The sequence below is a fragment of the Cyrtonyx montezumae genome, unplaced genomic scaffold (assembly GCF_038088225.1).
Source record: "Cyrtonyx montezumae isolate F1298 unplaced genomic scaffold, pur_monq_1.0 scaffold_4, whole genome shotgun sequence".
Classification (NCBI taxonomy): Eukaryota; Metazoa; Chordata; class Aves; order Galliformes; family Odontophoridae; genus Cyrtonyx; species Cyrtonyx montezumae.
In genome coordinates, this window is record NW_027072045.1 from 19148674 (window position 1) to 19162620 (window position 13947).

The following is a 13947-nucleotide window of genomic DNA, read 5'->3' on the forward strand; positions in this document are numbered from 1 at the left end:
CCCAGCAGCCTGTGGCTCAGTTGTCACCTAAGCAGCATCTTCTCAGGGTAAACGAGAGACATTGTGGTGTGGCTGTGTCCTGAGAAAGAGCAGCAAAAGGGCCCTGGCTGGGTGTTCTGGGGCTGGCTGCACACCAGGTACAGCCATAAACGTATGCTGTTGCTGTCTCTAAGGCTACAAGAAGAATACAGAGCAGAAATTGTGCAATTATGGGAGCCCTTAATTTCCCAGTGAATACCAGGCAATAAACAGCACCAGAATGGCAGGGCTCAGGTATTTGACAAAAGAGAAGGCAAATTTCCTTATTGATTTATCACGAAGTGAAACACAACATTATTTCAGCTGTGGTTTTAGAGAGCAGTGAGGTTGCCCCGGGAGCCCTGTGGGGAGGAGCAGGCATCCAGTACCGCAAGGAGAGCACCAGGGAAGGGAACCAGCCACAGTCAGAGCCCAGCAATAGGTTTTACCATCACTCAGTGGGGTCACAGGGAGCAATACTCAGCCAAACAGCAAAGAGGAAGGATGTTTGCTAGAAACTAAAGAAATGGAAACACCGAAGGATTAAAAAGACCTGGCTGCACTGAAGGATGAACACGAAACAGTACTGTGGTTCTTCTGTGAAAAAGGAATGGCATGATGCTCAGATGCATCAGGCAAGTTATTTTTAGCAGACAGAAACATTATCGCCGTTGCGTGAGGCACCGGGAGACTTCTTCCAGAATATCCTTGCAGCTCTGCATCCAGGAAGGATGAGCTTCACTGCACACAAGGACCGTCTGGATAGAGACAGACCAGCACCAGCTGATGGGCATGCAGCCCAGGCTGTGGCTCCTGGCTGCCAGGTGCTCTGAAAGAGGTGCTGCTTCAGCCCCAGGCCTCCAGGCTTCTGCTGGTCAGTGTGAAAACAAAGAAACAATCATTTCCCTCTTAACTAGCTTCTAAGAGTGCTGAGATTTCCTCCTGAAGCACTGGAGACCAGCACAGGACCTCATGCCCGGGTGCTCCCAGTGTTACCCTCCCAGAATGCTCAGATGGGGCTTAGCACTACTGCCAGATTAGGGTCAGGAGGGAATTTTCCTGGACTGATAAAAAAGAACAACAACAACAAAAAAAAAAGGTTACATTTTTTTGAGAGATTTCCTTTTTTTCTTCTTTAACACTTCTCCAATTTCAGGACTATTTCTTCCATCCTATACCATTTTTCTCACAAATCCCTTGCTACCACCAGACTGCAGACCTGATGGCCCCTTGCTTCCTGGGACATCACAGCTGCAGACTTATCTATCGAAGGATTCAGAAAGCATTGGCAGTGCCTGGATAGTGTCTGGAACAGGCATTCAGTTTAAAGGCACCTATAATACACTCATTCCATCCTTACCCACAGTCACTTATGTGACAGTCCTCCGAGGCCATCCCAATGTGAGCACAAGGACATGGGGTGTCTTCAAAGCAGCTATATGAGGGAGCGTGGAAATGAACCTCTCACCTGCACAATTTCAAGCACACACACAACCCCTGGCTATCCACCAGAGCCAGGCAGGGATTTGGGGTGAGCAGTGTAGGAGGGCAGAGATGCTGGAGCCCTAGAACAGGATGAGCATCCTTCCCAGTTCTCAGGGGACCTCTGAGATCTCAGAGGAGTGGGATCAACCTGAACCCCAAGGTCTGGAAGCCCAGAGGAAAGAACCAGTGAAGACAATGTGTGCTACTGCACATCGTGGTTGGTGTCTGTGTGCTTCCAGGCTGAGCATCACAGGTCCTATCAAGCTCCCCTATCCCATAGTGATGTGGGTACTTAGTCCTTGGAAAGCTGAGGCCCCAAATAACCTTGTCTGGGGAGCCTTCACCACCCACCAGCTGGGCGGCAGGAAAGCACCTTTCTGCAGCTCTCACAGCCTCCACAACAGACTTTAAATCAATAACCTCAGAACACAGGGCTGGGTTATTGAGAACGGAAACCATTAAACTGCAACGCAGGGGGATAAAGCCAGCCTCCAGCACTTGAAAGATTTATAGGGCACAACAGCAGGGTGTTAATTCTTTTGGCAACAGAAACGCTTTCACACCCGCTGCTTTCCCTCAGCCACAGGAGCAGGGACCACATGCAGCCCAGGGGTGTGCATGTAGGGTGATGCTGTGCTCGTGGGGCTGCCTGCATGCCGAGAAATTATGGGGGCCAACTCCTTCCTGGCCCCCAGCACATAAGGCCCTGCTATGCACGTTTGGATTTGCCCACAGAGCCCCTCACTGAGCAGGGTGCAGAGGCCCAGCCAAGGGCTCTGGACAGCTGCATTCCCTATTGACCCCCCCTGCATGCATTCACCTCCTCAAATTCTCCCCTGGGCAAAGTTCACAGAAAGGCAGAATGGGAGCCTGCCCCAGTGCCTCACCCCACTCCCAACTGTACTCACCCCACCCCACTCCCGGATGCCAAACCCCTCTCCCAGTGAGCAGGAACACAAGCAAGCAGCAGGCTGGAAGAGGAACACATCACCATCCTCACACATGCGGGTCCCCAGAGTTGCTGCCATGGTGTAGGGCTGCAGCCCCCATATCCCATTGGAGCAGCTGTGGATGGGGATCTTGCACTGCCCCTGCGTGGCCACTACGGGAGGTGCATGTGGCCCCAAAACCTACAGACAGTGAGACAACCTGTTCACCCCACGTTAGGCCACGTAGGGGTTAACACAGACACTTGAGTGTCTCTGAAACCCCCCATCCCGCCCCACTTCCCAGGCATCCCAAACCCAAGGAGCACATGGTGTTACAAAAGGTACCTCTACCTTTCCCTGGCCCAGGGCCAGATGCAAGGAGCCTCTCCTGCCCACCCTCAGCACTCCTGGGGCCATACCAAAGAGAAGACGAGGCAGAGCTGGGTTTGGGCACATTTATTACACGGCTGGGGCAAGCCCGAGGCTGCCACTCACCCGGGCCCTTCCAATTGATGGGAAACTGCCCGTCCTCCTTAAATATCGGTTATAAAACAAATTTTTTTCCTTTTTCTTTTTCTTAAAAACCTCATCTTTCTCTCCATACTTTTTTTGTCTTTTGTATTTGAGTATAAAAGCGGGGGCGGGCGCTCCGCCGTGCCTGCTGCTACCTCCGCAGGCTGCGCTGTGCCTGCCGCAGCAGCGTGTCGAAATCCAGCGAGTCGAACTTGCTCTTCACAGGGGCTGGATCAAAATCCTCTCTGTTGGAGTCTGGAAGACACAGGGAGAGCCTGCCCTGAGACATACGGACACCGCCACAGGTCTGGACATCCAAAACCAGTGCTAAGCTGGGAGGGGATGCAGGGAGGGATGGGGCCGGGGGATATCCAACCACCTGCATAGTGTGGGAAGGTAGGAGCATGGGAAGGAAGGGATCCAGGGAGCAACTCACCCAGGTCTGCATAGTTCCTCCTGCAGAACTGCCGGCGGCCGCCGAAGCACAGGTCAAAGGGCTGTTCATCTGGGCGCCGCAGCTTGTGCCCGCTCTCAATGGCAGCAAAGGCCTCCTCGGCATAGCGATAGGTGACAAAGCCATAGTTGTCCCTGGGAGCGAGAAAAAGATGAGTGCAGGCACAGCTGCATCACCCTCTTGAGGAGCTGAGAAAAAGCAAGGAGAGCTCTTACCCCTCGGAGCGGAAGTGTAGGGTACACTCCTCGATGTCCCCAAACACCGAGAAGCGGTGCCGCAGCTCCGACCGCGTCATCCTGCTGGGGATCTTGCCAATGAACACAACTCGACGCTCCTCCTGCAGGCAGGAGCACCATCCTGTGAGCTGATGATCTGGGGAGCCCCAAACCCCATCTCCAGCTTCCCTGCCCAACAACACATCTAGCATTCATAGAATCATTAATGTTGGAAACAGACCTCTAAGACCACCTCATACAACTGCTGACCCATCACCACGCCCACTAAGCCTCATCCCAAAATCCACTCACTATTGCACGTTCCTTCTGGAGGATCCTCTGCCTTTGGTAGTGGTCCTGTGCATCGTAGCTGTATCTGCAGAGCAGAAAGCAGACCTGTGAGCTGCAGGAAGGTGCTGGAAGAGAGCGATCCCCAGAGCAAGACACAAGGAAGATGCCTCAGGAATAGGATCACTTTTGTGGAAGGAGCCACTCACCTTCTCCGCCTGTTACTCCTCCTGCAGGGAGAGGGCGATCGGGAGCAGGACTGCCTGCGGGAAGGGGACTGGGAGGAGTAGGACGATGAGGAGGAGGAAGAGGAGGACCTGTCCCGGGACCTGCCACATGACCCACAGCTGGAGCGGGAAGACGAGCTGTGGGAACATCTCGAGCGGTACCTGGAAGGAAGGAGAGAGAAAGCTCAGCATCTCTGTCCAGCACCACAAGGCTCTGGGGAAGGAAAAGAACTCCATTCTGCCAAAGCACCCAGCATGCCACATAGACAGGACCCATCAGTACCCCCAGGGTGAGCCTGGCTATGGAAACATCAGCCCATGTTTGCCATACAAAGGCACTGCAGAGGTGCTGCTCCAAATCCCACAGCCTAAATGGAATAGGCTGTCATGACACACAGCCTCTAAAGAGTAAGATATGGGCAACAAGGAACCATACAGCATGGTCACAGCCAGGCAAGGACCCAGAGAACGTGGGACTGTTGCACTGAACTCCTCATGGCACACAGTGCTAATGAATCCACTGCATCTGCGTGGCACCCAGCAGCTACCCTGCTTGAGAGTCTGAGGGCCTCCAGCCACGCATGCCGTGGGCCATGGCATCCACCCCTTGCCCCTAAGTGGAGGAAAAGCAACCCAAACCTTCCAGGTTCAAGCTGTGCGGCCCCCAGGCAGTAGCAAGAGCCCTCTGCACAGGCTGCCCACAGCCAGCCCTTGCAATGACAAACAAAAGCCCAGGGACTGACCTGTAGTTCTTGGGGGATAGCAGGTCAGGCTGGAATTACCCATGACGGGGACATTACCCAATACAATGCCCAGGAAAAGGGGGCAGAGGGAGTCCCAGCCCAGCTAGGTTGAGCTGCAGGCACACAGATACACAAAGGCACCAAAGAAAGCCACCCTGCAGCTGCCTCGATAAGGAGTGTGGGGAAGCAGCAGAACAACAAAGCTAGATAAGCCCTCCCCTGCTTGCCCCCAGCAGCTCCCTGCTGTGACTGCAGCTTATCTTGTTCCCATGTGTAGGGCTGCACCAGTACCTGCATTAATCCCAGAGGAAGCACCCAAAAGCCAAGGCATAGCCAAGGGCTCGCAGGTGTGCCAGCATGTGGTGGTGCTCCAGGAGAGGCAAGAAGGCCATGCCCAGAGGTGGCACTCAGTCAGACCCCAAACTGTCTGGCTGCTCACCCCTTCAGGGGGGACCGCAAGGAAACACCTTTACAAAAGATCATCCATCAGGCAACACCCAAAGAGCAAACTGACACCACCTTGCCACTTACCCGCGCCACCGCTTGGGCGGTGGGGACAGTGACCGCGACCGGGATCGGGAGGATGAGGATGATGATGAAGTCTCGCTAGCTCCATCCGAGCTGGAGCTGAAGGAGCGGCTGGCACGGCCGCGGCCAGCCCTCCAGCTGCCTGCAGAGGGGCTGGGCGAGTCCTGGGGTCTCCGGTAGCAGCGCAGGGACTTCTTGGCAGCGACACGGCCAGGCTGGGTGCTGGGGGTCCACACCTCCTGGTCCCGGCAGGGAGATGCAGCTGGGGACAGGAGCACTGAGGTGGAGGAGCTGTCATCCCCGGTGATGGCCTTGCTGGGGACGCTAGTCCGATAATCCAGGGGGGTCAGGCAGGCAGCCCCTGGGGACACCTGGCTGGGCCCCACTGCAGCAGCAGGGGCCGGTTTGGGCTGGTCCAGCGTCCGTTTGGTTAAGGAGGAGATGGGCTTGATGGTGATGTCCCGGTGGTGTTTGACGTTCCAGCGGGAGCCGCCCTCAGCCGCAGGGGGCTGCGTGCCAGCAATGCTGCTGCTCTCCAGGCGCGTGCGTGGGATGCAGTAGTCATGGTCGCCTGAACAGACATGGCTGGGGGCTGCGCTGCCAGGTGCCGGGCTCCTCCCCAGGAGCTTGCTCTGGGGCAGGGGTTTAGCTTTTGTGAGCTTGGCTGTCCTCTGACTCCCTTCCTGAGGCGCTGAGACAGGTGACTTGGTCTTGGCCAGCAGCGAGACAGTGGGCAGGGGCTTCCAGAGCTGGTGGGGAGGGGTCGCCGGGGGGGTGAGCCCTGTGAGAGCAGCACAAAGCTGTCAGGAAGGGGGGCCTGGTGAAGAAAAAGGGGAGCACCCCTCATTCCACTCCACCTGGCTGGAGACCTCACCCAAGCTCCCAGCTCCCCTCAAGCCCTGGGTTCCCCTCCAGGCAGCTCCCAGCCCCACAGAAGCCCTTGTCAGGGCTACAGCAGCTCCCCTCCTTGTTCCTGGGCATCACCTGCCACGTTGGCCAGCTCCGAGGCCTGCAGGCTGTCCGGGGGCTTCCTCTCTGGCTGGGGCTCTGACCTGAGAAGGGCAAAGGAGCTCTGTCAGAAGCAGCTGCCTCCAGATTCCACTCTCAGGGACAATCATACCCAAGCTGCCCAAACAGGAGGCACACATGGTATCTGAGAGCTACAAGGATGCACCTTGCACATCCCAGTCCTGCCTCCCTCCTGCCGGTCCTGAGCAGTCCAGGGCTCCGTGCTGGAGCGCACAGAGATCCCTGTACTCACCCAGCACTCCTTGCTGGCTGCCTGTCCTCAGGGGGCTGCACAGGGGCCTCCTCCTTCTTGACTGAAAAGAGAGAAGGTAGGTGAGAGCAGAGCAGGAGGAAGCAGACAGACCATGCATGTGGAGGAAAGGTTTCAAGGCAGTCCAGCTCTCCGCAGAGCTTTTGCCTTTTCCTCCTCCATCACCATCTCAGCTGCCCCAGAGGTCTCTGGACAACTGTCTCAGAACAGAAAGGACAGAAAGGCAGAGAAGCCCCTGGACAAGGTACCCACACAAGGTATTACCACCCTAGGAGTACAGGGACACAGAAGAGACCCTACATGAGACAACGTGCTGCATCCTCACCTTCAGACTTCTCAAACTGCTCCAGCAGGCTGGACAAGTCAGCAGCTTCAATCCCTGCACCAGGAGAAAGCACAGGTCAGTTCTGCCTCCACCCTCTTCCCCTGGGCACACTTCAAGCAACAGCAGCTCCAGAGCCTCCCGCAGCAGGGATGGGAGCACCCAGCTCTGCAATCCCAAAAGGACCAGTTTAGGCACAGTAAGCCCAAACCATAGGCAATGAGGATTTAGAAGACTGCCAATCACACTGGCCAAGCCCACAGACACAACTTTGCCATCCCACCCCTCACACAACTGGGCAGCAGCTGCTGGAAGCAGCCCCAGCAGCCCTCCACCCCACTCACCAATCTCACTGATGAAGGCCTGCACAATGTCTTGGCTGCTGTTGCTGGGCTGTGCAGGGCTGATGAGTGGCTGGTGCCTCCAGGGCCGTGCAACAGGTGGCTTGCTGCCCTCCCGGCACAGTTTTGGCAGAGGTGCTAGAGCCTGGGTGACGGGCTTGTGGCTGGGTGGCTCTAGTGGAGCCTTGTCCACTGGGGTCTTGGCTGGCCTGACAGGATCCTCTGTGGGGTAAGTGCCAGGGGACCCCCCAGAAGGGACAGCAGCAGCTGGCACCTCTGTAGGAATGACAGCCGGGGGGACCTTTGAGAGCTGGATGGGGGCTGCAGGTGGGGGTTCCTCCAAGGGTGGGGTGGACTCAGCCACGTTTGGTGCTGGTGCAGCAGGAGGGACCTTGCTGGGCTGGGTGGCAGCACTTGACAGAGCTAGCGGTGGCTGGGCAGGGGCTGGAGCCAAGGGTCCCTTGAGAAGGGAGCTCTCCCCTGCCAAACGTACCTGCCTCCTAGGATTTGACACCCTGCTGACCCCTGGTCTGGCCTGGCTGCCTGCAGTCCCTGTCTCGCTGCTTGGGGACAGCTGCACAGGGACAGCTGGCATCTCTGGGGCTGAAGGAGCCTGCCCATGCAGGAGGGCTGTGCTTGGGCAGCCACCACCCGGGATGGAAGAGGCCACTGCACCCTGCAATGCAGGATCACCATATGCCACAGGAGGCACTGGAGGTGGTGGAATGGGGACACTTGGCCAATAGGATGGGGGGGCCCAGCCCACGGGACCATAGGGGCCACCAGGAACGAAAGGTGGCGGGGGTGGCATGGCTGGCGGGGGCCAGGCCATGGGTGGGGGTGGGAGGCCAGGCATCATGTGGAAGGTGCCAGGTGGCCCAGCGCCAGGCGGTGGGGGCAGAGCATGGCAGCCCAGGGGCTGTGGACCAAAGCAGGGCCAGGAAGGCATAGATGGATACACGGCATAAGAACCAGTAGTGGGCGGTGGTGGCATGCCAGCAGGAGCTGCCCCAGCGGCTGGGGGCACGGTAGGTGCAACAAAAGGTATTGGAGTCACTGGAGGTGGTGGGGCTGATGCAGGTGCCGGAGCTGGTGCTGCCACTGCAGCTACAGGCACTTTGCTGGCAGGAGGAGATGCAGCAGAAGAACTGGCAGATTTCTCCAGGCTCTTCTGAGTGTGGGGTGTCTTGGCAGGTGGGTGTACAGGTGCCACCAGGCAGGGGATGTCTGCCAGCTCGGTGGGAGGCTCAGGGACACTGGGCCACTTGCTGGCTGCCTGCTTCTTGCCCTCCTTCCTGCTGCCTAAGCTGGACTGGCGGTGCTGCATGCGCATGCGATACTCTCGCAGGCTCAGGGCCTTGGGCTTAGCCTCCTTGGGCAGGGTCTCACTTGGCCCTGCTGTGGGCATGCTCTGAGGGGGCTCCATGCCTGCATCCTGCTTCAGCTCCCCAACGTCTGCCTGTGCAGCCCCTTTGTCCTCCTGCTCCACTGGGCTGGGTTGCATCGCTGCTAGTGGCTCCTCTGTGGTTTTCTCCACAGGCACTGCAGCCTCACTTTTCTTCAGCACTGCATCTGCCGTTTCTGGCTCCAACTCTTTCGGCAGCTCTGGGGGCTCCTTCATGTGCAGGGAAGCCCCAGCCATGCCCCGGGGGCGGCCACGTGGACGTGGTGCCCGCTCAGCATGCAGCTCCATCTGCCCCTCCTTCCGTGCTTGCTCCAGCTGCCGTGCCAGGAAGTCAGAGACCTGCAGCGAGGGCCGTGCTGCCTGCCGTGCCCTGCCTGAGCGCAGCCGCTGTGCCATGCAGTCCCTGCCTGGCCGACCCTCCTCACTTGGGCCTTCCTCCACTTTCTTTTTCCGACTCTTCCTTGATCTCTCACGGCCACGTCCCTTCTCGCAAACCTCACGCTTGCTGCTCGCTGCAGTCTCCACGGGGGTCTTGCTCTCTGGGGCTTCACACAAGGGCTCCTGCCCAGGTGGTTTCTCTTCTTCCTCTATCCCAGTTTCAGGTGCTGGATCTCCTGGTAGCTCCTCTCTGTGTACTGGGATTGACTCTGCAACGCTCTCCGTGCCTAGCAGCTGGGACTCCAGACCAGGGAAGCTGGTGGCCAGGGGCTGCAGCACCACGGGGATCTCCACGTTCTCCCCCTCCCTGGGCACGATTTCCAACACAACAGGACCACTCAGCAGCTCCTTGGCCACGGGCTCAGTCTCAGGGTCAAGGCACACAGTGAAGGTGGGCAAGCAGTAGGGGTGCATGGACTTCACCAGCTCACTCAGTGACACATCACCTGTGTTGATGACGCAGGGGTCTTCGTGCTCCTCTGCCACCACCTCAGCTGGATTCAAGCAGAACTCTGCAGCCTCAGTGCTATTGTCCAGTTCCAGGCTGGAGGCAGCCTCCTCCTCCTCCTCCTCCCCATCACTACGCTGCAGTGGGAGTTGCTCATAGGCACGGGGCCGCCCCTGCTTCCTCTCCACCCGTGGGGTGCTGCAGGTTTGTTTCTTTGGTGGTGATGGGTCCTCCAGGCTGTGAGTAATGCAGTCCCAAGCCAGGTCCACGTCAGTCTGGGAAGAGGAAACCAGAGCTCATGTCAGCTCCCAACACTTCGTGACACTCTCTCAGCTGTGCTGCAGGGATCACAACCCCAGCACCACTCCTCCACATCTCCCTGCTCACCTTCCCAGCTTCAGCCACGCTGTCACTGCTGCTGAGGGACCACAGACCCTTCGGCTGCTCCAAGGCAGGGCTCTTGCACTCAAGAACTGGCCGAGATAGGCTGAGAAACTTCTGGAACTGGTGGAGAGACGGATGGAGGATGAGGCATGGAAGGTACAGAGCTCACAACATTGTTGTCACCTCACCCTAGGTAGCTGCGCAGATGGGCAAAGAGCTCCTGGGCCTGCTGTGAATCTTCCACCCTTCCAAAAACCACAGCTGAAGGGCTCAGCCCTTCTGTCACCCCACAGCCAAGGAACTGAGAAACAGCACCACCTCCACATGCCTTGGGCCATGCCAGCATCTAGCAGAGACCCTTTGGGCATTTTGGGCTGAAGCTCAACCTGCCCACCCTGGGCACGATCCCACCACTCACTGAGGGGTTCTCCCGCTCCCGCAGCGAGGTCAGCAGCTCCGCATCCATGAAAGTGTCAAAGGGGGACAGGGTCTCATCATCTGTGCTGTCCAAGATCTCCGTGATGGCAGTGAGCAGGGACAGTTCATTCTGTGCATCCAGGCAGGCCTTGCCCTGCAGGAAGAGCAGGCACTGGCTCAGAGGGCACCAGGACCCTCCTGCGGGGCAGAAGGGACCCAAAGTGGCACAGGCTACCACTCACTATGCACAGGGACCCACCTCGCTTAGGGAGAGGTCCTCGATGATGGAGATGACAGAGGAGTCAAGGTAGTTCTGCATTGTCCCCAAGATCTCCTCAGCCTCTGGGATGGTTTCCACATCCAGTGACAAGTTCAGGTCATCCTCCTCAAAAGAGAAACACTACAGAAAGCAGGGGAAAACAGGTCAGCACTCCACAAACCATCACCACGCATGTCCAAATGAGCAAGAAGGTCAGAGGGCAGCACAGGGACCTTTATCTGTCCCTTTTTGTGGAAGTTCACACCAGCCCGCCCCACTGCACAAAGCCCCACAACGTGCCACCAATCCCAGGCCCCCTTCCACCACTGCAGGCAGTGCCGCGTGGAAAGCTCTCACCCAGCAGTTTTGGGGCTGGTGAGGAGGAATGAACGAAGCCCAGCACATCCCATACGTGTCTGATAGCACACTGCTCGTGCTCAGTGGGCAGGGGAGATGCATGCTTCCCTCCAGCACCCACAGACCATCACATGCTCCTTTGGCTTTGGCCATCGGTGCTTCAGATAAGCCCAAAACATTAGAAAATGTGCAGGGCTCAGCAACAGGGATGCATCCAGCCATCACTGCTAGGGCTGAAACCAACACTGCTCTGAGCAGTCTGTGCTCATAGCCTAGTACTGAAAATGTTTCTGCCTGTTGGCCCCCAGCACCCTGAGCTCTCGGTCCTTCCCAGAGTCCTGGCACACTGGGGTAAGGCTGCATCACAACCCCCACCTGCAGCAGAGGTGCAGCGCGGGTACGTTGCTAGCATGAGACAGTGTTTGGTTTCCTGCCTGCAGACGGGCTTCAGCAGAGATAACGCAGCCGGGGACAGAAAGTGCCCCAAGGATGGAGCCCTGTGAGAGCCGGCAGGGAGCTGCCAGGCAGTCTTCCTCCCCCCAAAACACAGTCAAACCCCAGGTGGGGAAGCCCAGCCCCATGCCCAGGGGTCAGTCCAATGCAGCCACTGGTCACACTCCTGGGGTTGCTTCCAGCACGTGGAAGGAAATCAAATCTTCCCACTCCCAAGGTTCTTCCCAGCCGGCGGGAAGGCCATCTCCCAGCACTCCCTGACTCCTTTGACTCAGCACCTTGCCAGGAGTCCCACAGCCCTGAGTCACCTGCGTTCCCCAGGGACTCCCTTTGATCCACCTGGGGCTGGGCACCTCCTCCTGCCCTCGCGTCGGGGCGGGGGCACAAACCCGCCCGGCCTGCTCCCTGCAGAGCCCCTGCTGCGTCCCATGGTTGGCTTCAAAGTCACGGGGATGGTGAAGCTCTGAGCACGCCGCGCCCAGGGCGTACATTGAGCATCCTCAGCAGGGAAAGCACGGGATGCCTACAGCCTCAAAAGTGCACTGTGGGGCTCTCCCAGGTGCCAGAAATCATAGGCTCCACAGAAACGTACACACAAGACGCTCGCCCCGCAGAGCTGTGCGGGGACACGCGTGTCCCGGCCGCGCCCCGGGCAGGGCAGACAGCTCCAGCTCAGGGCACGGTCCCTTCCAGCGGCGCTCAGGGAGGGTCGCGCACGGAGACGGCACCGTCAACAACGGGCACTACGGTGCGAAGGGCGGGGGTCTCCCACAGCCGTGCCCGAGCAGGGAAGTGGGGGCACAGCGAGGGTCTGAGCACCGCATCGCAGACGCGGCCGAGGAATACGGGCAGCGACGCGAGGGGTGCCCCGCGGCACCGCACCGCGAAGGGCAGAGACACGCAGCCCCAAAACGCCCGACCCCACCGGGTGACCCCCACACACCCGCCAGCCCCGTCCTCCCGCCCCCCCCGGTGCCGCTGACACCGCGCGGATTCCGCTCCGACGGCAACACCCGCCCGCCGCCCGCACACCGCCCCGCCACGGCGGCGCCGGGAGCCGCGGGGACCCTCCGGAGAACCCTCCCTACAGCCCCGGGCCCGGGGCGGCCCCCCAGTGACGGCCGCGGCCCCGCGCCAGGGGCCCGCAACCGGCACACGTGGTGCCGCAGCCGCGGGAGCCGCCCCGGCCTCCACGTGTCACGGCGCGGCCGCCGCCGCCGCCGCCCGCCGCCTACCTGCAGGGGGCTGCCGGCGCGCAGGGCCGGCTGGCGAGAGGCGCCGCCGCCCGCCGGTCCCCGCGAGGCGGCTCCGGTCGAGGTACCGCAGACCCCGACACCGGCTCCGGCCGCGGGGAGCACCGCTCCGCCCCGCAGCGCAGCCATCTTGGCGCCTCCGCTCCCAACGCGGCCACTGCCGGGCGCGACACGTGACCGTAGGCCGCCCCGCACTACAGCTCCCGGCAGCCGCCGCGCGAGGCACGCCGGGAATGCACCCCTTCGCCGCCGGCACCGCGCAGCACCGAGGTGCGCGCCCAGCAGAAGTGGGCGGTGGCGATGAGAGGCGGCCATCTTGAATGCTGGCACGTTCTGTGACTTCGCCGCCATCTTTGTAGAGGGTGAAGGCTGGGGTAGTGGCCCCACCCCGCGGCGCGCGGGGGGCGCGGCGGCGCGGGCGTCACTGGCGGGAAGCGCCCAATAGGGGCGGGGCGGGCGCGCGTTTTCCCGCGGTGCCGGCTCTGCTGCCCACGTGGGCGCTGAGAAGCGGGCCGGGGCTGGGGGGGACCTGCTTCCTTACCTTGCTCCCGCTGTCATCTCGCTCAGCACCGGGTTGTGCTGGGTGCTGCCGCGGGAGATGCCTCCCGTAGCCCCTCGCTGCCCTATAACGCGCAGAAGAGTGCAGTGCCCTGCTGGGAGCGGGGTCCGCGAAGTGCCTCCAGTTTGCACCGTCTTGTCCATTCCCCGGGCCCTCACCCCTAACTGCGTTGCACCACTCCCATCCACCCCAAGGACTTGGAGCTCTGCCCCGTTCCCCGTCCCCTGGTTGTAAGCCTGCCCGGTGTGACTGCAGCAAAATGTACGGTGTTCTCTGGCCAAGGCCAGCGTGCAGCTGGCATGGGGAATGTACACAGTGTCAAGCTGGGGTGCTTGGCTCTGTCTTGCTACTCTAAGTTAAATACTGTGCAAGTTCCTTCGAGTGCTGTCACCTCCTGAGGCTCCCCTTCAGTTCCTGGGGGTGTTGTGCTGTGCTGCATAATGGGAGACAATGCACAGCATAGAGGATCCCCAGTGGTTATCCCAGAACATAACATCCTGGACTCTCCATCTGCCCCTGGAGACAGAGACCTGTCTTGGCTGCATTTCATTGTGGGATCACAGGGCACAGATACTTTATTCATCCCCATGCACTGGATCTAACACAGTCTCCTTTCTTCCCCCCTGCCACAA

The 13947-nt window shown here is 59.6% G+C and overlaps 1 protein-coding gene across 1 annotated transcript; it reads right to left on the reverse strand.

Moving 5' to 3' along the window:
* Positions 1-2873: 2873 nt before the first annotated feature.
* On the reverse strand, positions 2874-13107 carry PPRC1 (PPARG related coactivator 1). Its single transcript, XM_065746539.1, is given in 16 exon segments — positions 2874-3200; positions 3382-3533; positions 3615-3736; positions 3927-3990; positions 4112-4291; positions 5404-6181; positions 6385-6452; positions 6662-6722; positions 7005-7058; positions 7346-9908; positions 10021-10137; positions 10436-10588; positions 10694-10834; positions 12739-12964; positions 12966-13009; positions 13012-13107. Coding segments are annotated over 16 exon segments (4923 nt in total). The 3' UTR covers positions 2874-3096.
* Between the last annotated feature and the right edge of the window lie 840 nt (positions 13108-13947).